Source organism: Callithrix jacchus, chromosome 12, assembly GCF_049354715.1.
Source record: "Callithrix jacchus isolate 240 chromosome 12, calJac240_pri, whole genome shotgun sequence".
Classification (NCBI taxonomy): Eukaryota; Metazoa; Chordata; class Mammalia; order Primates; family Cebidae; genus Callithrix; species Callithrix jacchus.
In genome coordinates, this window is record NC_133513.1 from 56,105,381 (window position 1) to 56,132,361 (window position 26,981).

The 26,981-nt window shown below is 40.5% G+C and overlaps 1 protein-coding gene across 4 annotated transcripts in view; it reads right to left on the bottom strand.

Moving 5' to 3' along the window:
- The window catches only part of VCL (vinculin), a 125,027-nt gene that overhangs the window by 13,892 nt on the left and 84,154 nt on the right, over positions 1-26,981 (bottom strand). For 2 of the 4 annotated variants that reach the window (XM_002756214.6, XM_002756213.6), the window contains exons 7-16: positions 24,275-24,365; positions 23,303-23,450; positions 18,759-18,912; positions 17,922-18,097; positions 14,050-14,240; positions 12,595-12,794; positions 11,137-11,265; positions 4,830-4,979; positions 2,894-3,002; positions 1,465-1,767 (exon numbers count right to left, since the gene is read on the bottom strand). In XM_002756214.6, coding sequence (XP_002756260.3) covers positions 1,465-1,767; positions 2,894-3,002; positions 4,830-4,979; positions 11,137-11,265; positions 12,595-12,794; positions 14,050-14,240; positions 17,922-18,097; positions 18,759-18,912; positions 23,303-23,450; positions 24,275-24,365 — 1,651 coding nt within the window. Of the gene's footprint in view, positions 1-1,464; positions 1,768-2,893; positions 3,003-4,829; positions 4,980-11,136; positions 11,266-12,594; positions 12,795-14,049; positions 14,241-17,921; positions 18,098-18,758; positions 18,913-23,302; positions 23,451-24,274; positions 24,369-26,981 lie in introns of all 4 variants that reach the window. The other 2 variants (XM_009009687.4, XM_009009686.4) reach the window with 1 other exon arrangement.

Consider the following 26,981-nt stretch of genomic DNA (forward strand, 5'->3'; position numbering starts at 1 on the left):
GATGTCAGTTTCAGATTAGACATACATTCCCTGCAGTACTTCTCACCTTTCTCTCTACTCCTTTGCTCTACCTGGCATTCAGTATGTTAACCCTTGCGCTGAGCTGTGGTACTCTATCCAGTTGCCTGGAATTCAGGAATCCACTTAAACTATTAGAAACTCCAATTAGGAAACCAAGTATGTCCTAAATGATAATGGGTTGAGGATATCAGAGATGGATAGGGGAGCCCCTCCTTCCCACTCTCGCATTGACTTCATTCTACTCATAGACGAGACTGAAAACATTAGATGTTCAAAACAGGAAGGAATTCAGATGATTTCAACCAAAGGAGTGGCTCCAATTATGATCTGCTGTGGTAGTACCAAAAATATGATCAAAATTCACCTAAAGAAAACCCATGTTTTCTTTTAAGTGTAGGGCCTAGGAGACCCACAGATAAACTTAAGCTCTCCAGATTTGACAAAAATTGAGAATGCTTTACAGAGAAAAAAGCATTTTAAGAAAAGCACAAGAGAAGTTAACTCCAGTTACATGAACTAAATGGATGGTAAATTGGTTCTCATGCATCTTTTGACAATTTTCCAAAATAATGACTGAACAGGGCGAGGAGCTATTTAGCCAGACCATATTAAGAAAGCACAGACTGGGCGTGGTGGGTCACGTTTGTAATCCCAACATTTTGGAAGGCCAAGGTGGGTGGATCACCTGAGGTCTGGAGTTTGAGACAAGCCTGGCCAACATGGTAAAACCCCAACTCCACTAAAAATATAAAAAATTAGCCAGGTATGGTGGCAGGTGCCTGTAATCCCAGCTACTTGGGAGGCTGAGGCAGGAGAATCACTTGAACCCAGTGGGAGGTTGAGGTTGCGGTGAGCTGGAGTACTGTGCCATTGAACTCCAGCCTGGGCAACAAGAGTAAAACTGTGCCTTTAAAAAAAAAAAAGCACAGAGTCCAGGCAGGTGCAGTGGCTCACGCCTATAATCCCAACACTTTGGGAAGCCAAGGCGGGCAGATCACCTGAGCTCAGGAGTTCAGGACCAGCCTGACCAACATGGCAAAACCCTGTCTCTACTAAAACCACAAAAAAATTATCCAGGCATTGTGGCACACACCTGTACTCCCAGCTACTCAGGAGGCTGAGGCAGGAGAATCACTGGAACCAGGAGGTGGAGGTTGCAGTGAGCTGAGATCACATCACTGCATACCAGCCTGGGTAAGACAGTGAAACTCCATCCCTTCCCTCCCCTCCAAAAAAAGCACAGAGAAGTTGGTCCAGAGAAACTAACATACAACAAGCCTGCTGATACTGCAGAGATTTGGATGGAAAAAGATTAATTTAGCATTCTTGAACTAAGTGTCTACAGTTTTTGCCCCCAGCCTGTGTATGTGTACACATTCCTTCAATACCGCTCCTGAGTTAACCTCTCAGCAGAGGTGAGCTGTAGTACTATGCATTGCTTACCAGGGTCGGAAATGTTTCCAGCCACAGCCTTTGCATCCATCACCATTGGGGAGATAGTTTTGCTCAATTCATCAGAGGCTGCTTTCACAGCCTCACGGAACTTGGGATCTTCAGAATTCTCCACCTCCCTCTTAGCCACCAGCAGGATCCGGTTGGCCCGACGAGCAATGCTGGTTGCCCCAGCAACCAGCATCTGAGGCTGAATGTTGGCCATAGCTACCTTGCACTTGTCCAGGTCTTTTTTAATTGCTTCTTCTGAAGCATCCAACAGAGATTTGGTATCAATGGCTTCGTCCACCAGCCCTGTTAGGAAAACAGAAATGGAATTTAGTTTCAATTTAGAAGAACAGAAACTCCAAAACACTGTTATCCACTCAAGTTTCTTATGAGAAAGTATAACATCCAGTATTCTCTTCTTCAGCTCAAAGCTCTTCCTACATAATCAAAAGCGTCCAGGTAAACACCACAATAAACAAACAAAAAAAAGTGAGAACATAGCCCAGAAGCCTATCTGGACTTGCAGCATTTATACCAACTGTGGTTGCCAGCCTTGTATCCACCCCAGACAACCAGAAATGCAACATCGGAAGGAAACAAGGAATGCGTCTGAAACCATTACTGCATCACCACCACATTATCTGTGAATAATATTTTCTCCCTGCTCATCTCACTCCCCAGCCATCTGTTGCGTGTTGGCAGCTTATAGTGCCAAAGATGAGCCACACAGAGGCTTCCAATAACCTAACAGCCTGTTTCTTATTCCTGTTACCTCTCTTCAGACACCTCAGGAATTCCACTTTCATCTCGGGCTGCCATGGACTCCAGTCACAGCAGGTTCTTCGGGGACAGCAAAAAGCCTACATTCCTCATTCCTTCCGTTCTCTCCTATCTCTCCTTTTACAGAGAATGAAGACGATTCAGAGGTACCACTTCAATTGCACACACACAGGTTTGCTGGTGGTTGGTTTCTCCTTTTTTAAAAAACTACGTAGTTGATAAGTTGGAGGAAACTCTGAGACAAGTTGTATTAAATGGTAGCTATTGTGGTTCCTTGAAATGTGAACCCACTGAAAATGACAGGGACACTTACTGTATCCACAAACACCGCCTCCCAGCCTCTGAAACCAAATTCAGGCTCAGACTGGGCAAAGACACTATTCCAAGAGAAGATAGGAGCGGTGACAATAAACATCACACCAGGAGGGCAGCATTAAAATAAAAGAGACTCAAAGAGTTTCTCTTCTGACAAAGTTGCAAGGCTTGAATGAGAAGCCGCCACTGCTCAGCAGCCTTAATCAGGGCCAAGTACACTGCCAAGCACATGACTGGCCCTTTATTCAATTACAGCTGAGTAACAGAACCAGTCCCACTCCAGTTTCTCAGAACTCATTCCTCATGGATTAGACAAGAACTTTATAGAAAACTCTACCTGTCATTTTTTCAACATTATCAATCCACTGGTTCTTCATGGTCTCAAAATGTTCATAAGCAGCTTGATTTCCAGGGTTCCTAAGTAAGATGCGAGCAGCCGAGACCACCTGACAATGACAAAAGACCTTTAAACACCAGAGCACCCTCACGCTCCAAATACAAACCTTCAGTCAAGCTTCGTCCTCTTTACCTACAGATGGCACTGTAAAACTAGAAACTGGCAAGTCTCTTTTCAGGCTGAACATATTAGGTTTGATCTCATAAATAGCTCCCCCAAAATGGGCCCTTCACAGGAAGGTTTTACCATCACAGCCTGATTTTAAGAAGGTAATAAATTAACAAAGTATATCAGTGTCCACTTGATACTTCAGAAGAACATACACAAAACTGGCATATGTTTAAACACTTGATGTCAACTCTTCCATCTTAAAAAGCACCAACAAGAAAGATACCAAAAACTACTCAAAACTGATTTACGGATAATATAAAGAAAAAAATCCTCACCACAACCCCATGAGAGAGGCAGGACAGTTAATATCTCTACTTTACAGATGCAAAAACCAAGTCTCAGAAAATTTAAGTGACTTGCTCAAGAGGTCCTGACCAGGCAGTTATAGCATTTGGGGAAAAAAGGATTAACGTTTGCTAACTATCTGGTAAGATACAAGCTGTACACGTGTATTCTTAATCCAAAAAACGTCCATTAGGAAGGAGTTAGCTTCATTATACAGATGAGAAACTAAGCATCAAGAGCACAGAGGACTCGGCCGAGCACAGTGGCTCATGCCTGTAATCCCAGCACTTTGGGAGGCTGAGGTGGGTAGATCACTTGAGGTCAGCAGTTCAAGACCAGCCTGGCCAACATGGTGATACCCCATCTCTACTAAAAATACAAAAATTATCCAGGAGTGGTGTTTAATCCTAGCTACTGGGGAGGCCAAGGCAGGAGAATCACTTGAACCTGGGAGGTGGAGGTTGCAGTAAACCGAGATCAAGCCACTGCACTCTCCAGCCTGGACAACAGAGTGAGATTCCATCTCAAAAAAAAAAAAAAAAAAAAGAAAACCTATTACATAGTAGGCTTTTAATAACTGTCCAGTTTGTTTTCTTTTACCAATCTTCTTTTGCTCCTAAACTTACTAGCCATGCACTTTGGGAGGCCGAGGTGGGCAGATCACGAGGTCAGGAGTTCAAGACCAACCTGGCCAACATGGTGAAACCCCGTCTCTACTAAAAATACAAAAATTAGCCAGGCATGGTGGCAGGTGCCTGTAATCCCAGCTACTGGGGAGGCTAGGGCAGGAGAATTGCTTGAAGTCAGAGGCAGAGGTTGCAATGAGCCAAGATAGCACCATTGCAACCCAGCCTGGGCAACAAGAGCAAAACTCCATTTTGGGGGAAAAAAAAGGTTATCAAATATGTTCCTAGTTAGTATCTATGTGGCAAGGGGATTGCTTTACTAACTTTTTCTACTTTCAAAACTAATAAGTAGTCCTTATGAAAAAAAAAATTTCAAACGTTATGAAAATGTATAAAGACAGTGACAGGGTCTTACTCTGGCTGGAGTACAGTGGGGCAATTAAAGCTCACCGCAGCCTCAACCTTCTGGGCTCAAGTAATCCTCCCACCTCAGCCTCACAAGTAACTGGGTTCACAGGTATGCGCCACCACACCCAGCTAATTTTTTCTTGGTAAAGTCAGGGTCTTACTATTTTGCCCAGGCTGATCTCAAACTCCAGGACTCATGCAGTCCTCTCACCTCACCCCCGCAAACTGCTGCAATTATAGGTGTGAGCTACCATGCCCAGCCTATATGTGTTTTTTATGCCATCTTACAGTAAGTAAACAAAATGTATAGAAATTGTTCTGCAATTATCTTTCTTTATTGAACACTGTATGATGAGTACTGATATGAGGAGTGAGCAAAACCCAACCTGGGGTGTGAGTTCTCGGGCCGTCTTCACTGAGGCCTGAATGCCTTCCACCGTTGATTTATTAGCAGTACCAACCGCAGCTGCCTTCTCAGCCGTGGCACCAAGCTTTCCTGAATGGTTTTCAAAGTTAGCTGCTCTCTCATCAAATACCTTGAGAAAAAAACAAACACATTAAGAACACTTATTTCAATAAAATCGGTCAGGCAGCCTAAGAAAAAGTCTCTTCCTTTAAGCAGAGTCAGCACCTGCTCAAACAAAGACTTTATAGATGATATCAAACCCTAGTTAATAAAACAACAAACTCCAAATCCTGGCCCTGATAGATCTCCCGAGACATTTGGCCATCACCATCATGTGCAAATGGACACATGCACACACACACACACCCTTAATTTTCAGTTCAACCAGTACTTACCAGGTACAAGCAGGACCATTATATACTCTGCAGGAAGTAATTCACTGAATGTGAAGACTAAACAACTTCCATTTTCAAAAGCTTATCTTCTAGTTTAAAGAAGACAGTCAAACCCACTCCAGGCTCTACTGTAGGTGGCTGGGTACATTAAAAGCCCAGAACATCCACACAGTCCTAAACTGAGCTCCAGCCTCCCCAGGACAGCATCCTCCATATATCCCATTACCATTCATGTAAAAACTCTGCCCTTGACCTCCAAGGGAAAAACGATAGCTGGTGCTCACACTCAGGCCTTAGGGCAAGGATGACTGACTTTTATTAACTCCAAATGTAAAACCATCTACTTAATTGTTCATTCAGCTCTCAAATTTTTAAAAAGTTATTGTTTCCCTCAACATGGACACTGAGCAAGGTTGCATACTATGAAGGGGACTATTAACTTATTTCAAGTAGCAAGAGATCTTTGGTCATTTGTTAGAATAACATTATTAAAACTGATTCTTACAAAAGCTTATCTTCTTCAAACTAGAAGATAAGCTTTTGAGAATGGGGGTTTATTTAGTCTTCACATTCAGTGAATTACTTACTGCATTATTAGAACTGATACCTCCCAACAGCACTGGGTCAGGTTTATACACTACACGAACGTGTCTGGAGCTGCCTGGTGGAATGCATCCTTTTTTGTCTCCTCCTGCCTAACTTGGAGACCAGTTCTGGCTCTAGACAATCTCTAAAGGTCACTAGCAAGTTCTCATTATCATTGCTAGTGTTCTGTGTCTATCCTCTCAAGTCTCTTCCCACCCCCGCCGGCCTCTTGTTTACATTTAGCTACTTGGGTTCTTGCCATTTAATGCCCAGAACCTCTGCCTAAAATCCCAGATCTCCTTGTCTCCTTCCCCTGGCCTCAGTTCTTTTACCTTAGCTGGTCTCCCACACTCTGGCTCTCCTGGGTTTTTACCTACCTAATGTCCTTGGTTGACTATCTCAATGCCAGACCACTGACTACTGCTCGTTCTGACTTAACTAACTTCTTAACTTGCTTTTCTTGTCACTCAACCAAAATTTACTGAGCACCTACTTTGCGCCAGACCCTGAGCCAGATGCTGAGGATAGAAAAATGATTAAGACACAATATCCTCATCTCAAGGAACTCAGCCCAGTGAGGAAAAAACACTCAAAAACAGATTTACAACAGTATGCTATGTACAATAGAGCTAAGCACTGATATTATAGGAGCAAAAGAAAAGGCACTTAACCTATCTAGGAAGCAAAGGATAAGAGGATGAAGGATAAATAGGAATTCACTAGGAGGAACAATCCAAGATGGCCGATCACTAACATCTCGGGATTGCAGCTCTCAGTGAAAGCGCAGAGAACTAGAGGACGCCACACTTTCAGACAAATTCTGGTCGCTCATGGAGCAGAAGATCCCCAGCGGAGGAGTCACACGGGTCTCCAGCGCGACTCTTGTGGCCGACGCAGCGGTTTCACCTGCACCTTGGCGCGGCAGCTCTCGGAGCAGAGTAAACAGGGCTGGCTCCCCTTCTCACCGAGGTTTGGAGGACCCACACGGGTCCCCAGCATGACTCCTGAGACCAGCACAGCGGCTGTGACTGCACCTCGGCGCAGCAGCTCTTGGCGCAGAGTAAGCGAGACTGGTTCCCCTTCTGACCGAAGTTTGGAGCCCCAGGAAGGCAGGGCTCCAAACACAAGAAGGAAGCCAGACAGGAGAATCCTGGGCAGAGAAGCACCATCAGTCTTAACGCCGCTGTTCTGGCCCTGGAAACTAACAACTTGGACGTCCAATCAAGAGACCTAATCTGAAAGTTGGTAATTTCAAAGACGACAGGAGGATAAATTTACAATGATGGGAAGAAACCAGCGTAAAAAGGCTGAGAATACTCAAAATCAGAACGCCTCTCCCTCTAAAGATGATCACAGTTCCACATCAACAATGGAACAAGGCTTGATGGAGAACGACCACATCGCAATGACAGAATCACGCTTCAGGGAATGGATAATAAGAAACTTCTGTGAGTTAAAAGAACATGTTGTAGCCCAACGTAAAGAAACTAGGAACTTTGAAAAAAAGTTTGATGAAATCCTATTGAGAATAGACAACTTAGAGAGGAATATAAGTGAATTAATGGAACTGAAGAATGCAATACAGGAACTCTGAGAAGTATGCACAGGTTTAAACACTCGAATTGTTCAAGGAGAAGAAAGGATATCAGAGGTCAAAGTCCAACTTAATGAAATAAAACAAGAAGACAAGATAAGAGAAAAAAGGATAAAAAGGAATGAACAAAGTCTCCAAGAAATGTGGGACTATGTGAAAAGACCAAATTTACGTTTGATAGGTGTACCTGAATGCGACGAAGAGAATGAATCCAAGCTGGAAAATACCCTTCAGGATATTATTCAGGAAAATTTTCCTAAACTAGCAAAGCAGGTCAATATTCAACCCCAGGTAGTACAGAGAACACCACAAAGATATTCCTCAAGAAGAGCAACCCCAAGGCACATAATCGTTAAATTCACCAGGGTTGAAACGAAGGAGAAAATACTAAGGGCAGCCAGAGAGAAAGGTCAGGTTACCCACAAAGGCAAGCCAATCAGACTTACAGCAGATCTCTCAGCAGAAATTCTACAAGCCAGAAGAGAGTGGGGGCCAATATTCAACATCCTCAAAGAACAGAACCTTCAGCCCAGAATTTCATATCCAGCCAAACTAAGCTTCACAAATGAAGGAAAAATAAAATCTTTTATGAACAAGCAAGTACTCAGAGATTTTATTACCACCAGGCCTGCTTTACAAGAGCTTCTGAAAGAGGCATTACACACAGAAAGAAACAACCAGTATTAGCCTTTCTAAAAATACACCAAAAAGTAAAGAGCACCAACATAAAGAAGAATTTACATCGACGAATGGATAAAACAGCCAGTTAACATCAAATGGCAGTAACCCTAAATTTAAATCGACTAAATCCCCCAATCAAAAGACACAGCCAAAACCCAACGGCATGTTACATCCAGACCTGTTTCACATGCAAGGATACACAAAGACCCAAAACAAAGGGATGGAGAAAGATTTACCAACCAAATGGAGAGCAAAAATAAATAAATAAATAAATAAAAAGCAGGAGTTGCAATTCTCGTATCGGATAAAATAGATTTTAAAGCAACAAAGATATAGTGGTAAAAGGATCAATGCAACAACAAGAGCTAACAATCCTAACACCCAGATACATAGAGACTTAGATTCAATGAGACAGAAAATTAATAAGGATATCAAGGACTCGAACTCAGATCCAGAACAAATAAACTTAATAAATAGAGCTCTCCACTTCAAATACACAAAATATACATTCTAGTCAATACCACATCACACGTACTCATAGGTTTAAATGAAACATTGATTGGCCATTATTAATACCCTTTTTTTTTTTTTTTTTTTCAGAATAAAGCAATATTTCTGTTCACCCTCCCTCTTTCTCTTCCTCTTTCTTCCTCTCCTTCACTCATTTTTTTTTTCTTTCCTTCTCTCAAAAAAAAGAAAAAAAAAAAAGAGAGAAATCAACTTGTAAACCTCTAGATCCAGGTCGGCAATGTCTCTCTCATTGCTTGATTTCCTTCCTTTCCTTCCCTCCCTCCCTCCCTCCCTCTCTCCCCCCTTCCTTCCTCCCTCCCTTCCTCCTTCCCTCTCTTCCTGCCCAAAAAAAAAAAAAAAAGGAATTCACTGAAAAAGAAAGGGAAGATAATTAGACAGAAAAAACAAAGACATGGGAAGGACAGGTTATGCAGGAAGCCACAGGCAACTAGGTATAGCTAGGGCCAAAAATGAGAGGGAGGGGTTTGTAGGAAATAAGTATAGGAAGTGTCAGAGCTAGATCAGAGCTCTGGCCTTATCCTCTGTGAATGGGCAGGCCCCACTGAAGGGTTTAAGCAGGAGAATGTCAGAGTCAGGTTGTATTTTTATTTTATTGATGGCCTAGTGAAAGTCATAGAAGACCAGTTAGAGCTATGCAGTCATATAGGCAGCGGGGGACTAGGAACAGAATTCAAGCTGTGGCAATATGAACAGAAAATGAAGTGAGATTAAATGAGCATAACTTAGTTGTTTATTTGTATGAATGGGTCGGGGAAGGGAAAAGTCAATGACAATTCACAAATTTCGAAGACAGAACAGAAGGACAACATATGCTGAGGTAACGAGGAAGCCTCTAGGTGGAGAGGCCCACCTAGATATATCTACTAGTCTGAAAGAAAAGTCTGGAATGAAAAAAATAGCAAATCATCTCAGTCTAAGGGAACAATGAGCTGAATCTCCTTTGCAGCGAGGGTGGCCATGAGACAGAGTTCAAACCAATGAGACATAGCAAAGCTCTCCTGGACAGTTTCTAGAGAAGCCTCTATTTCCACTCATTCAACACCAACAATGTAGCAGGCACTGTTCCAGGAAGTAGGAATAACGCAATGACAGAATAAAGTCCCTACCTGCATAGAGCTTTCATGGTAATGGGAAGGAGACAAATAAAAAATAAAAAATGGGTAAATACATTAAATGTTTATAAATGCTGGCCGTGCATGGTGGCTCACACCTTTAATTCCCACATTTTGGGAGGCCAAGTCGGGCAGATCATCTGAGGTCAGGAGTTCGAGACCAGCCTGACCATCATGGAGAAACCCCGTCTCTACTAAAAATACAAAATTAGCCAGATGTGGTGGCACATGCCTGTAATTCCAGCTACTCGAGAGGCCGAGGCAGGAGAATCACTTAAACCCAGGAGATAGAGGTTGTGGTGAGCCAAAATTGCACCATTGCACTCCAGACTGGGCAACAAGAGTGAAACTCCATCTAGGAAAAAAAAAAGTTGATATATGCTGAGGAAAAAAGTAGGCTATGGAGATTAAGAAATCCATGGGGATAGTAGTTGGGGTGGGGTTGTTATCTTAGTGGTCACCCAAAAGTGGCATTTCAGTAGAAAGCTGAAGAAAGAAAGGGACTAATAGATACAGTTATCTGGAGAAGACTGAAAGAAACAAGTGCAAAGGCCCCAAGGTTAGAACATATAAACACACACTAGGAATACAATTCAAGGAGTTACATATAGCTGTAGCTAGAAGAGCATGAGGGGAAGAGTGGCACCACACAAGGGCAAAGAAATGGATAGGGACCAGATCAGTGGTATGCTGAAACCACTTGTAAGCCAGCTCCCAGGAGCCAAACATGTCCATCTCTTCCCAATTCTGCTTTCAGTGACTTCATGTTGAAACAGCCACTATGGAGTATTTACATGATGGAAATCAACAAACAGTACAAACCAGGGTTTTTTGTTTTCCTGGAGAGTTGGCTTACTAGCATATCACTGGCAATTCTGTTTATTGTTAGCACTCTGGCTTCACGCTGGGACAGGGAGGAATTTGAGTGTAAGAATTACATCCATCAATTTAAAAAGATCATCCTAACTCAAAAGGCACAGTAGTGACTGAAGTACCCCCATTCTTCATTTCTTCCTGCCTTTAACATGATGCCATCCCACACCCTGCCAAAATGACCTGGAAAAGCCTACAAATGTCAGCTTTCATGATATTTAGCTGCTGAACCAATGCCAAAGCTACCTACACTTCCATGTTTCTTGGTTTGTGGTGAAAACAAACCCAGTTGTTTTCATCTCTAATGGTCAGGTCTTCTATTGCTTGCAACTAAAGATATTTAACTGATACACATGAAGACTAAAGAGGTGACAGGGTTTTCCCTGTTCTACTCTTCCACCCTTCATCTACTTTTCCCAGCCACTGATCCTGATGTCTACTGTAATCACATATTTCACCTTTACATATACCTATAGTGCAAGCCAACAGAAAAAATGGAAGACCTCATTTACCCACCTCTTCCCTATTGGGTGCGTCAGGAGGGGCTGTGGCTGCCACTGCCAACAGCTTGATGGGAGTTGTGGTATCGCTGAACACATCTGACACTTCCTGAGTCATAGCCTCCTGCATCCGAGCTTTTAGATCCTTAAAAACATTATTTACATATGAAAATGTCCAGATATATCCCCAAAGCATAACTACTAATGCCCTTACATACTTCACTTACATATTCATTCATCCATTCAGTCTTTCTTTCAATAAATATTTATTGTTAACTGTGTACAAAGCCCTGAGCTAGCACAGAACAGTTGTAATTTATGAATCCTGCCCTCTAAGACATTAGTGGTCTAGTAGAAGAAGTAAGACATGACCCACATGTCCCTAAGGACTGTTCCACTCAATCAAGGAATCCTACTTCCTTTCTTGGTGGCCTCTATGAAATGATACTGAGAATTAGGAGATTGAGCCCAAAGAAGGCCCAGAGATGAGCTAGAGTTCCATACCATTGCCAGTGCTGGTGCAGCCTGATAAAGATCACAGTAACTGTAAGGATTGTTTGGTGGATGTAGTGCCAAATTTCTAACCAATTTATTGTCTTGAGAGGAATTAAATCAAGAAAAGGAATTTTTTCACCCAGATTTTTAAAGTTTTCTAGAAAAACTCAGTAACAAATATATGTATCAATTTCTCAATGTAGGTCTAAATAAGAGTATTCTTAGAAGCCATGAAAAAGCTGTTTTTCATAGTTATCACATTTAGTCCAATTTAAGTTTTCCGGATTTAATACAAAGAAATCTCCATCACCCTCACTGTTTCCCAAGGTGGGTGGCATAGACTGGCTGGTGGTACCTGAGATAATTTTAGGTGTTACATGAGCAAATGTTTTTATTTTAATAATTATCCATTTCTTTTAAAGAATAGAAAAAATACAACCCAAGATTTCAGGATTGTTACAAAGGTTTTTTTTACTTATTTATTTATTTATTTATTTGAAATGGAGTCTCGCTCTGTCACCCAGGCTGGAGTGCCGTGGCATGATCTCGGCTCACTGCAACCTCTGTCTCCCAGGTTCGAGTGATTCTCCCACCTCAGCCTCCCAAGTAGCTGGGATTAGAGGCGTGCACCACCATGCCAGCCCACAGCATTTTGTTTGAAATAAATTTAAGTTTTAAAAAGGAGTCCATTTTAAGAAAAATATTGGCTAAATAAAAGGACAGATGATATGCAGATAGAGCAAAAATCACAAAAGGGCTCTTGACTGAGTAGAATTTGGAAAACACAAATGTAGTTGCTACTATATACCAGCAAGCTCTCTCCTAATAAGCTCTAAATTTCCTTATATCCTTGGTCACTCTCTTTTCACTTTCCCTAGACCCCAGAAATTATGTATTTTTCAAAACTCTCTCTTCCTTCCCTTGTCTTTCAAAAATAAGAAGCGTAAAAAGTAAAGTGAGACATGCTCCTGACTTCTACCTTTAAGGAGTCTTGGAGCTGAGATGCAAGTACTCGTGCCTGAGGACTCTCCCCTTCCCCTCTGGCAGCCAGGTCAGCCAGCTGGGCTGTCAGCTGGTCCACTCGGTCACACTTGGCAAGAAGATCTTGCCGATAAGGCCCCATCATGACATTAGCCAGACGATGCCCTTCGGCCACAAGCCCCCGGATGGCAGCCTGACCTGGACCAGGAGAAAAACAATGAAAGTTACATAGACACAGAGGAGACAATTGCAATGCCATTCTGTGGTGTGGTATGGTGTGGCATCTTGCTCTATCACCCAGGCTGGAGTGCAGTGGCACAACAACAGCTCACTGAAGCCTTGATCTCCAGGCTCAAGCAATCCCTCCCACCACAGCCTGTCAAGTAGCTGGAACTACAAGTGTACACCACCACACCTGGTTAATTTTTTTTTTTTTTTAGAGAGAGAGATGAGGTCTCACTATGTTGCCTAGGCTGGTCTTGAACCCCTGAGCTCAGGCAATCCACCCACATCAGCCTCCTGAAGTGCTGAGATTATAGGCATGAGCCACCACACCCAGCCAATTATTTTTATTTAACACTTTAATTATTTTTATTTCACTATTTTTTAAAATCATGATTTAAAATCTATGTAATATTTTATATTTATTTATCATATATTTATTATCATATATTTATATATATTATCATATATTTATATCATAATTATTTCACCATTCAGTTCTTATTAAACATGTATACTGTATACATATATTCCTGTATGCAACTTCTTAGATCTCTAATTATTTCTTAGAAAAAAAAATCCCTTAATTTCCTGAATCAATAGGTATGAACTTTGTTTAAAGCTTTTGATATCTAATACCAAATTTAAACAGTTTGTCCTAATTTATTTCTCCAGTAAATTATACATGTACCCAATTGTCCAACTCCTCACAACACTGGGTATAACTAACAACTAACTTAGAATTTTGTCTTTTCTTTTTTTAAAGAGACATATCTCTCTCTGTCACTGAGGTTAGAATACAGTGGTATGATCACAGCTCACTACAGCCTGGAACTCCTGGTCTCAAGCGATCCTCCCATTTCAGCCTCCCAAGTAGCTAGGAAGGTGTGACTACAGGTGAGCATCACTATGCCCAGCTAATTCTTTATTTTTGTAAAGAAAAGGTCTTGCTATGTTTAGGACTGGTCTCAAACTCCTGGGCGCAAGTGATCCTCCCACCTTAGCCTCCCAAAGCACTGGGATTACAAATAGGAGCCACCATGCCTGCCCACTTCTTGATTACATCACAGGAATTTTATTGGCTGCATTTGGAAATGGAATCACAGTTATTTATCAGTGGCTAAAGAATCCTTTCTATACCTAATTACAGATGTTACAGGACCCCTATCAACAACTTGCTTATTTGCACTGAGACCAATTTAATGAGGGTTAAGTGCACTGCTGCCCTTACCGACTCCGCGGTCATCCACTGTGGGATTATCAATCCACCGCTGTGCTTGCTCGATCTTGCCCTCAAGGTGTACAGCTGCTTTGGCAGGTCTGCTGTTGGCCACAGCCCGGTTGGTTTTGGTCTGCAGGTTCTGCAGGGCCGTGGCTACTTGTTTGGCCAAGGCTCGAGCCTCTGGGGAATCTCCTTTCCCCCTGCAGAGAAAAAGCCATCCTGTCACACATAAACACTATTTACATTGAAATCACTTAGCTGCTAATAACAAATGCTAATGATTTGGACAAATTGCTGATGATTGCTATTTATTAATTTGGTTTGAAAGGAGTGCTTTATTTATTTGGGCCTTACATAAGAAATTAATAGTTTACATTCAAATTATTTTGTCCTACTTAAGACATTAAATATGAGTTAGCATCAGTAAAACTCAAATCAATCATGTGGTTAGCTGAGCTCAATCAATCATCACTAAGTTAACTGTACCCTCTGCCTGCCACCTCTGATAACATTAGTTTCCTCTGGAACTGGGTGGGCCCAGGCAGCCATGTTCGTTGTAGGAGCGGCTGAAGTAGTTATAGTTGAACTAGTAGTAGTACTATCTTTTGAGTCCTAATTCTGCCAGGTACCATTGAAAGCAATTTTTTATTGTGTTTTTTGTTTTGAGATGGGTTTTGCTCCATCACCCCAGCTGGAATGCAGTGGTGTGATCATGGCTCACTGCAGGCTTGACTTCCTAAGGCTCATTGCAGCAATCCTCCTGCCTCAGCCTTCCAGGTAGCTGGGACTACAGGCATGTGCCAGCACACCTGGCTGATTTTTTAAAAATATTTTGTAAACATAGGAAACATTCTCCCTATGTTTCCAAAGCTGGTCTTGAACTCCTGGGTTAAAGTGATCCCACCATCTGGGCCTCCCAAAGTCTTATGCTGGGATTACAGGCATGACTTACCACACCTGACTGTAAGCACTTGTCTTATATTATTTAATCCTTACAATGACCCTATGATGTAAATAACAGTATTGTCCTCATTAGCAAGGAAATAAAAAGGATGTATGAGGTTGGATAACTTGCCCATTGTCCCATTACTGACTTTGATAGAGTCAGATTCAAACCTAGCACTGTGACTTCAGAGTCTTCACTCCTTTTTTTCTTTTCTTTTTTTTGAGATGGAGTCCCGCTGTATCGCCCAGTCTGGAGTGCAGTGGCATGATCTCTGCTCACTGCAACCTCCACCTCTCGGGTTCAAGTGATTCTCCTGCTTCAGCCTTCCAAGTACATAGGATTACAGGCCCCCGTCACCACACCCAGCTAATTTTTATATTTTTAGTAGAAGCAGGGTTTCACCATGTTGGCCATGCTGGTCTCTAACTCCTAACCTCAGGTGATACACCCACCTCAGCCTCCCCAAGTGCTGAAATTATAGGCATGAGCCACTGTGCCCGGCCTTTATTCTTAAACTACTATATATTTGGTATCACATAATCCCCAGTCCTTGCCATAACTGATTAAACTGGGTAGTTATCTACCTCAAGGACAACATACCCACAGTCAGACAAAGCACTTAATTAGATTCTGGTGGTTCTCAAAGTTCCGTGTGAAGAAAAGTCACTGGAGAGCTTATTTTTAAATACAGGTTGTTAAATCCACCATCAAAAGAGATTCTGATTAATTATGTTTGGGGTGGGGTCAACACACAGGGTGAAACTGACATAGAGGATCCCACATCGTGACTAAGAGGTAAAGAAAGGGCTTCCAGTTGCCACAACATCTGGCCACAGTTCAAGCTGTTGGGTTTGATGAGGTGCATCTGTCTATCTTCAATAATCCTCCGCTTGTTACTAGACTGGGTCCCTCTAACCAAAGAACCTCACAAGTATCAACACAGTAATAAAAAATCACAATTATATCACAAAGGGCAATAATTGCCCCCAAAACCTTATTCCAAAGACTTCAGATTCTAACCATTATGAAAATACATAGAATCTGACTCATTTTCCATTACAGATCCCCTCAGCCATAGAGAGGTAATCTTTGGGCTAACTTTATCTGTCTCATCTGTAAACATAAAAATAATAGCCCATCTGTCAGAACAGCCAGTTTAGATACTCTCTGTTTATTGTTTTTTGTGTTTTTTTTTTTGAGACAGAGTCTTGCTCTGTCGCCCAGGCTGGAGTGCAGTGGCACGTTCTCGGCTCATAGCAACCTCCATTTCTTGGGCTCTCAAGTGATTCTCCTGCCTCAGCATCCAAGTAGCTGGGGTTACAAGTACCCACCACCAGGCCTGGATAATTAGGGGTTCATTTATGATTCTAAATTTTTATAACATTCTCCTTTATAAAGCTGAACAAAGAGTGTATTTAACATGATTCTGATCATGCCTACTCCTGGCAAGAGGTTATGTCGATGTATGTTTATGTGTGTGCTGTAGTATTAAGTAATGATGGCATGAATGACCACATATGAAGGTCTGCTGTTAGCCACCATTACCATTCATTACCTCTTCATCATCAAGAAACATTAAAGAGTACCTAGTGTGTATATGTGTATATGGATTTACATTAGGTCCTAAGCAACTTTTACTTTTGACATTAAACCCTTCCTTGGTGCTATTTTAGCATGTGTTGCAGGGGTTTTTTTCTTAAGAGAGAAAAATATCTATTGAAAGAAGGAAGTAGTTAGGTGCAGTGGCTCATGCCTGTAATCCCAAAACTTTGGAAAGCTGAGGTGGGAGGACTGCTTCAGCCCTTGAGTTTGAGACTAGCACTGACAACATAGCGAGACCCTGTCTCCATAAAAAATGTAAAAATTAGGCCGGGCGTGGTGGCTCAAGCCTGTAATCCCAGCACTTTGGGAGGCCGAGGCGGGTGGATCACAAGGTCAAGAGATCGAGACCATCCTGGTCAACATGGTGAAACCCAGTCTCTACTAAAAATACAAAACATCAGCTGGGTATGGTGGCGCATGCCTGTAATCCCAGCTACTCAGGAGGCTGAGTAGCTGAGGCAGAAGAATTGCCTGAACCCAGGAGGTGGAGGTTGCGGTGAGCCGAGATCGCGCCATTACACTCCAGCCTGGGTAACAACAGCGTTAACTCTGTCTCAAAAAAAAAAAAAAAAAATTTTTTTTAAATTAGCCAGGCATGATGGCAAGTGCTGTAGTCCCAGCTACTTGGGAGGCTGAGGTGGAAGGATGGCTTGAGCCCAGGAGTTCAAAGCTGCAATGAGGCAAAGTCAGGCTGCTGCACTCCAGCGTGGGTGGTAGAGTGAGACCTTATCTCAAAAAAGAAAAAAGAGGAACTACCCCTTTTCAATATCATCAAAATAGGTGCCACAAGAGCCTTTAAGAGAGGAGGCTGTGGCAAGGCTATTGTTATGAAAAGAATCATCCAGGAAATATAATTTAAGTATTTCCTATAATTGCTACTTACAAAATAACACTGCTGGGGAAAGAAAGTAACTTACTATGCTTCTTCCCTGCTATATATATATATATATAGGAGTCTTTCAATAGCTAGCCACTAAAATTATTTTTGTGTTACGTATGGGGAGCAGATAGGTCACCAACATGATATATCGAGGAAAGCCCTAGCTTAGAAATTTAAAAAGCATTTTGAAAAAGGAGTTCTTAGCATCCTAAATTTATCAATTTATAACTATGTGACCAGCAACAAATCATTAAACCTCAGTTACATGATTGATACAACAAATTAACATCTGACCTAGAATCAGTGAGAATATAGTGGAGGAGCATCATACACACAAATAACCTTGAATTATATATGTTCTTGGGGGAAGAAAGAATGATAAGGAGAGGGAAGGGAAAGAGAAAAAGAGAGAAGAAAAAATATAAAAGGTTAATTAAAGGGTTAAATACATACTGTCTTCGTAGATCTGCTAATTTAGAAGTCAGAGCAGATATTTCTCCAAGGGAACGTAGAATGTCATCTCTTTCTTTAGGATCATCACATAATTCTGCTATTTTCCGAGCTTCAGCCAAAGCCCCTCGAATCTGCTCTTCTCCTTCCGGTCCACCATTTGGATCTGCAAGCCAGTTCTACATAGAGAAAACGGAGAAGCAGCATGCTGTGATCTACTAATGAACCCCATTTTACTAAACTTAACAAGGCCAGAAGTATTGCAAAAGTAATACACCAGTAATCATTTTATAATGCTGATCCTTATTATTCCACAGAGGTTTTTAGATAAGATGAACTCTCAATTTTTTCATGCCCATTAGAATAAAATACCTTCCCAAGCTTTATTTTATCTTTGAATTGACCATACCTTATTAGTTCCTAATTTCCTCAAACATGTGTTGTGAAATGCTTGAAAATCATTTTACAGTAGAGCAGTATCAGAAAACTTTAACCCCTAAATATTGCAATGACCAGAGTTGTGAATTCTGGGACAAGGAATAGTTTCAATGTACTGCAGTCTATATCGGGAACTAAAATTCTCTTGGTACTCTGAGAGCTTACTTTTACCTAATTGAAGTAATGTAAATTAACATCATTATTTCAAAATATAGATAAATGTTTATTTAAATCTGTAGCAGTAAAGGAGGTGTTAACATTGGCAACTGCTAGAAGTCACTCATCACTTAGAAACCATTATCCAACTACAGTAAATGATAAGAGAGAGAGAAGAAAGATAGGATGTTTATGAAATATTTCTCTCTTTTATTTCCCACCCCTCCTGAAAGTCACCATCACTACCTGAGCAGCATCAATCTTCTTTGCAATGCTCTGCTTTGAGTTGGTCATGGCTTCGAGCTTGCGAGCTGCATTTTCCACTTTTGCTGTGAGCACATCCAGACCCTGAGATACCTGCTGGGCTTTTTGCATGGCCACTGGTGAGGATCCTTGTCCTCTGCTCAAAACAGACACATGCTGTCATTGTACACTCTCAAATACTTAATGACAAAATATTCCTAATAGCACAGTACATGTGGTTTTTGTGAACTTGCTTGTCTTTTTCCTTTTCCCCAGTAAATTTGGGACAGCACAAGAAAACGGACATAAACAAAGCAAGATGCCCAAATCACATACTTTTTCTTTTAAAAATGCACATCAGCTTCACAGAACTGCATAACCACTATGAAGACCAAGCCAGCAAATTTTGATAATTATTCTTCTCCTGGTAGTGATTACATAATCAGATCTAAACTTGAGTGGGAAAATGTGCTGGTGATCTTATTTCTAGGGAGGATTTTGTTACCATAGTAATGTGTGCTTCTGAAATAAATGGCCCATTAAATTGTCTTCTTATGGGCAAATATACATTGAAAATGTTTCAGGAGGCAGTACACATAGTGTTAATGAAAGTATACCACATTGGGAACAAGCAGATCTGTGTTCAAATCTTTACTCTTGGTACCTGTGGAACCCTGTTTATGATGTTTAACCTCCCTGGGTTTCCATTTTCTAACTTACATAATGAAGGTAACATATAATGTAGGTAGGTAACACATTTTCCCCACTTATTTTATGGAGTGGCTTCAAGCATCAAAATAATATGCTTGAAAACACTGTCAATATAGCTATACAAATACATAACCTACTATTATTACTGAATTATCATCATTTTTATAATGAACCTAACGACAATGTTAAATGTCTACCCTCCATCCTAGGCAATCTATAAATATCAAAACTAGCTAATACTGAGAGGGAAAAAAGCACATAGCAATAGGAAACCACTGTTTCTCCTCAAGTTCCAAAGGAACTGATTTCACTATTTTCCTCTCTCAGAAATGGTATGCTATTACTACCAAAATGATGTGAGTTCGTGAAAACTTGTTTCTCTATTTACTTTCCCTGTTTACTTGTTTTCCTTATTTACTTTCCAAGTCACAAAGTATGATTTGCCCTCATTTTACAATCCAGATTGTTTTAATCCAAGCAGCCTGGTAAACCCAATGATACAGGCAGCAACTTTACCATTTGGTAGAATGGCATGGCTGATTATCCTAATCAGAGCTTCTAGCTTTAGGATAAACTCCAAAATGCCTTTATTTCCCTTCAAAATAGTATTGATCATTCATCTATCTAGCCTCTGTGGTTTTTCTAAAAAAATTTTTTTAAGATGGAGTCTCACTGTTGTCCAGGCTGGAATGCAGTGGCATGATCTTGGCTCATTGCAACCTCTACCTCCCAGGTTTAAGCAATTCTCCTGCCTCAGCCTCCTGAGAAGCTGGGATTACAGGTATGTGCCACCACGCTTGGCTAATTTTTGTATTTTTAGTAGAGATGGGGTTTCACCATGTTGGCCAACCCAACCTGTTGAACTCCCAACCTCAAATGATGTACCTGCCTTGGCCTCCCAAAGTGCCCAGCCTATCTAGCCTCTTTTAAAAATTCTTCTGTTTTTAGCTATACCAAAACTTGAGGTAACAAATTCATTGACTTATTGCCGGGTATATAAAAGGTATATATACACCTTTGCCTTGAAGTTGAGGCCTTCCTTTTATGTGGCAGAAGAGGGGAAGACTTTTAGGAAATATAGTCTTTAGGATTTAATTTGCTTTTTTTCTTAAAATCTACTACTTCATGATAAGAGATCTTTTTGGTAAAAGAGTCCAACTCTATATTACAAAATAATAACTTCTCTGAAGCTAGAAATTTAGAAATTTTTTTTCTAAAAGCATCCAACTATGAAAAAGTAAAACTATTTATGAGCTATACGGTTTTTTCATTCAAAATAGAAATTGAGTCCCATGGGGGTAAAAATATACATAACAACCTAGAAACCCTGTGTGACTGAATAGAATATCAAGAAGAAACTGTTACTGCATTTCAGCCACTAAAATATTAAACAGCTGGGTACACTTAAGAAAGGACTACAGGGAGATAACTTTCTAATCTTTCATCAGGAAAGGATATTGCAGGCCCCACTGTGAAGTAGGTCCATAGTTACTCTTCACTGTTCTAGCCTTTTCTCTTTACAGATTAATGGTAGAACCCCTACAATAACTACCTCATTCTCTTGCTCATACTCATCTTTCTCTAAACACATACAACTGTGCATTTGAGAATTCCAAGTGAAAACTGGCTACCACACTGGGAAAAGGTTGCAGACAAAAGACCCAAAAGTGAGAAATTAGAAGAGCCAAGAATCTTGTCAAACTGCACTGGCATTTCTCTGAATGAGAACAAAACTTCTTTTTGTCCTTTTTACAAAGTCCTTGCCATGCTCTTGACAGAGGAGACTGCTTCTCAGCAGGAGAAAAGATTCACTGAACTCAGAAATCACATTTATTTAAGCTGTTTCTCTCCCCTTCAAGATAGAGACTCAACCTGAAATTCCTGGAGCTTCCAGAGCTACAGGCAATCCATGAACCTCTAGAAATTAGGCATCATGTTGTATGGGTATGTTTATATGCATCTTTTTAGGTAAGGATGAATGCTTTCATCAGATGATAGAAGTAATCTTGGTCCAAAAAAGATTCAGAACCACTCCTTTTAAGATCTGCATTCTTGACCAGGCGTGGTGGCTCACACCTGTAATCCCAGCACTTTGGGAGGCCGAGGCAGTCAGATCACCTGAGGTCAGGAGTTTAGGTTTCCAACCTGGCAAAACCCCATCTCTATTAAAAATACAAAAATTAGCCAGGCATGGTGGTGCATGCCTGTAATCTCAGGTACTCAGGAAGCTGAGGCAGGAGAATTGCTTGAACCTGGGAGGTGGAAGTTGCAGTGAGCCGAGATCACGCCATTGCACTCCAGCTTGGGCAACAAGAGCAAAACTCCGTGTCAAAAAAGAAGAGGATCTTTTAGAATTTCATTAACTCTAGGTATGAGTTCATTTGTATGAATTCCAAACAAATTTATATGATACTGAGTTTTCTCAACAGCAAACTAGGTTTATTTAGTTTATGGGGAGAAGAGCTCTCAAGGCCAAGACTTTAGGAGGGTAAAAGTAGGTAAATAATTATGAAAATGAATAAATAATGGAAAAGCAACTCACAAAAGCCCAGAAACTGCCAACTTAGAGGATAACCTAGTTAACTAATTTTTTTATTATGTGAAATAATTCCAGTGTTTTCACTCTGTTTCTTTCTCCCTATCCTTCGTAAAATGTATTTACCCATGCCAGATTTCACCACTGCCCCTTATTTTCATAAGCCTATGGCTAGAAAATTAAAAACTAGATTTGTGTTTCAGTTTCAGTTACAGAACAAGTTTCAACTTTATGATTAGGCATTTGTGTATTTTAAAAGTTCGAGCCAGGAGGGGTGGCTCACACCTTTAATTTCAACACTTTGGGAGGATCATTTGAGGCCAGGAGTTTGTGACCACACAGCATAAGACCCTATCTACAAAATATTAAAAAACTAGCCAAGCACAGTAGCACATGCCTATAGTTCTAGCTACTCAGGAGGGTGAAGAAGAAACATTGCTTGAGCCCAGGAGTTTAAAGTTACAGTGAACTACGATCATGCCACTGCACTTTAGCCTGGGTGACAGAGCAAGACCATGTCATTAAAAATAAAATATTTGGCTGGGCATGGTGGCTCATGCCTGTAATCACAGCACTTTGGGAAGCTGAGGTGCGTGGATCACCTGAGAGTTTGAGACCAGCCTGGCCAATACAGTGAAACCCTGTCTCTATTAAAAAAACTAAAAATACAAAAAATTGGCCAGCATGGCAGCACATGCCTGTAATCCCAGCTACTTGGGAGGTCGAGGCAGGAGAACTGCTTAAGCCTGGGAGACAGTGGTTACAGTAAGCCAAGATCACACCACTGCATCCCAGCCTGGGCAACAAAGCAAGACTCCATCTCTAAATAAATAAATAACTTAAAACATGTTTTTAATAAAATCAGGCCAGGCATGGTGGCTCACATGCCTGTAATTCCAGCACTTTGGGAGGCTGAGGCAGATGGATCACCCAAGGCCAGGAGTTCAAGACCAGCCTGGCAAAACTCCATCTCTACTAAAAATACAAAAATTAGCCAGGTGTGAAGGCAGGCACTTGTAATCCCAGCTACCCAGGAGGCTGAGGCAGAAGAATCTCTTGAACCTGGGAGGTCGAGGTTGCAGTGAGTCAAAATCGTACCTCAAAAAAATAATAATAATGGGGGGGGCGGGGAAGTCAGTCAGCAAAAGGAAAGATCACCTCCATCTCAAAAGAATTTAATAGATTATAATATCTTTGTTATCTACTAGCCAAAGAGATAACCCAAAACTGGCAGAGACTTGCTTTCTGAATCAACCTATTAGGAGTGAGTTACTGCTCTATAAGGGCAGAGGAACTTTACCTGGCACGGAGGTCAGCCACTTGATCAGTCATCTGCCCTAGCATTTTGCAGGTTCCCAGAATCTCCCTGCGTTCTTTGCCTGCACAGAGTTCACCAACTTTTCCAGCTTCATCTAAGATCTGTCTGATGGCCTGCTCGCCAGCATCCCCTAAAATAAAGAAACATTCAATATCTACATTGTTGATACATTCATTATTTAGAGAGGATACTTTACAAGCCATTTCATTCACGATGGAATGGATGATTTTAAACAACACAAGTGAATAGAAAGCAACATATCTGATAGCTAACAGCCAAGCAGTGCCCTTAAACCATAGGGTAAGGTTTCAGCCATAGACACTGCTAAAAAGATACTTGGAACCATATCTATTTGGAGATAATAAGTAGCTTGTGGTAAGAATATGGATGATGAAAATAGATTCCTAACAATTTAATAGTATTTAGCACCTCCAACCTCCATTAGGTTTTTATATTCATTCAAATATTAATCTAAAACACAATAAATATTAGATTAGAAAATCAATAAAGCCTAGTTCAATAACCTATTTGGGTCTTATCTTCATGGTCAACTTCACTTTCCAATTCTTATTGCCATCATGATTTAATCTATTTAATTAAGTACTCTGTTGACATAAATAGAAGTCTGCTCAATGGGAATTGAAAAATAAGAGCTTTTATTCAAAATAAATACCTTTTTGATTCAGGGAAGGGGATAACCAATAATTTTGCAAAGAATGCCCAGCTCAGTCTGACTTATTCCTCCATGATTAGAGGTGATAGAATCTATGCCCTTCATCCTTTTAAGGCCTAGTACTTGCTTCAGTGACTCAAAACTATGAGATAATGGGGTATGCCCCGTAATGTTACAGTAGTTCTCTCAGATTTTAAGATTATGAGAGAATTTCTTTCTTTCATTTGCTTGGTTTTTAGCTTATTGTTGTATCTACTGGAAAAGTAGAACTAAAGGGTTACCTGGGGAGGCACTAGGGTCACGGAGCCAACCTTTGGCCTGGTTCAGTTTGGAGTCTATGGAGGCCAATGCTCTCTTCATGGCTTCAGTGTCCTTTTGGAAAGAAATCCCACAATTACTTTCTTTGCAAAAGTTGAAATACCATGATACAAAGTAAGACAGAGAAGAAGTTACAGCATTAACATACAATAGCTGAGGTAGTCAGTCCTATGAAGGCCTTAAAAATATTGTCACCACACCACAATTCTCATTTCTGTCAAAATGCAGCATCTTGCATGCAAATCTTCAGTTAATTCTACTCTGTTGCTAAACAGAGTAGAATTGGGTTCCCTATTGCTAAAACTGTGAAAACTGGTAAAATTGCTCAAGCCAGAATATGTTTAATGTCTTCAGCAGGTCACATGCCTCATTATCAGCCTTTCCACTATCAACATTCATCTACTTCAGCCTTGCCAAAGCCTTTCCCACTTCACGGAAGCCTCATTAGTATGTGGTGCCACAAATCACAGTTCTTTTACATCTTTTTTGAAATGTACACACTGGATGATGTTTCACTATATTTAATTAGTCCGAAAAACTTGGAATTACTGGTTGGAAAAAACAATTGAAAATGTTAATCTAGCAATTTAATTTTAATTCTACAAATAAATCCCTCAAAGTAATATAATTTAGAAGTGTTTTCTGACCTTCCCTGCTATTCCTCATTCTTAGTTCCCTTACCATCCCTCACCTGGAAGAAGATGCAGGATAGAATAAATGGGTCTCATCTTATTGTTTACACCCAGGATTCATGAGGACTAGCTTGAAACTAGCATAAAATCTCCCAGGATACACCAGGAAAAGCTGAAACAACAGACTAATCACTTTAAATATATATAAGTATTTCAGTAAATTTTTTAAAATACATAAAAGCACAGAGAACAATATAACACTGGCCCTCTCTTAAGTCTCTATTTAGCATGTTCAAAGACCATCTATCCTTTTTGCTGTAGGAAACTGACTCTTACAGAGTTAATCCATCAAAGCACAAAGTCAACCTCTAAAATTTTAGGCAATGTCCTAGCTTCCTTCAGTTTCCAATCCTGTAAAACTGGGGTTCTTAAAGGTGTTGCACCACCAGTTTTCCACACGGGGGCACCAGGACCATCCTGACTTCCAATTCAAAGAAGATCCAGCACTATCACAAATAAGCATTGGCAGCATGCATAGTTAGTCTCAAGGTACACAACGGTACCAAAGCACCTATTCAAAAGATAGAATCCCTCCTTCCCCATCTAAACAGACACACATTATCCTCCTGTTGAATCCTTGGCTATCTAAGGCTCTAAATAGCAAATTCTCAGCTACAGCAATGAAAAAGAAGTAAACTAAATTACTGAAAAAATTGAAAATAAAATATTTTTATTATTGAGTTATATGTAACTATGGTAGCTGTCAATAAAAGGCAGAGTCATAAGAGGATCTATTTCAAAATCCACTGGTAATTAGAAGAAGATAAGTGGTATTTTTTAAGTGCTTAGATTCTCAAATGGTTCAAATATCAGTAAATCTCTTCTATCATGTCTTACATTAATTTGTGCACCAAACCTTGCCTTCAAAAATAATGCAAAGGTCAACTTTAGCTTCCCAAAGTAGCAAGCCTGAATCAATAACTTTTTAAAAGAATCTGAGGCCAGGCAACTCCTAACCTCAGAGAACTGGGTAGCCTTCAGGATCTAACACAAGTTATCTAGGTATAAGTCTTCTTTTAATCACAAACTCTTACTTAGGAAGTGTGTGCACATCCTGGAGAAGAATTATGCCAGTGTAAAAATGTTACATTTAAAACCTGTTAATAAACCATTTTCCTAACACACTTTTATTTTCAGTGATAAACCAATCGGTATTTGTTACATTTCAAAAATCTAAATTCAAAGGGAAATGAAGATCAGAAATTTTTATGTCTACTCTAGCATTAAAGGCTCTTCTTAGGAAACCAGATTCAACTGACATGTATTTCCTGCATGTTAGGTTCTGTTTTAGCTACTTTCCCCCTCCTTACATCACTGAATCTCAAATTTAAATGTCATTTAATATTACAAAGTAAGAAACAGGAACTTACTCCTAGAAACCTAATTTGATCTCACGTTTGTTGACTCCAAACCTCATTGTTTTACAGCAAATGAAACAAGATTTGTCTTTTACCAAGGAGAGTTGCTAAAGATTCTACTAATCTCCTACAATAGTCAGCAAATCTCTGCCTTGTCAGTTTTGACTTTGGTTAATACTGCAGAGAATATAAGCTCCAGGAATCAAAATCACAATCTACACTAACAAAAATGACTGTTTTTATTCTCCAATACCCAAAAATGATTTGAAACACAATGGAAAAACGTTCCTTTTGTCTACTCAGCATCCTCAAAAAGTCATTTCTTTTTTTCTCCTTAATAAAGCTCAAATAGCCAGTACTGCAAGGAAAGAACATAATTCTCAGGAAGTGAGTAATTCACCGCTCAGTGGGAGGTGTGACACCATCAAGAAGTTAAAATTAAGAGATGTTCATTTTCCCCTAAAAGAAACCAATGGCCAATTTTGAATGAAGCTGCACTTCAATAAGTTACCAAAGTTTTTAATAGCATTACTTTTAGACAATTTCAGAGATTTAAAATAACAACTGAGGCCCGGCGCGGTGGCTCACGCCTGTAATCCCAGCACTTTGGGAGGCCGAGG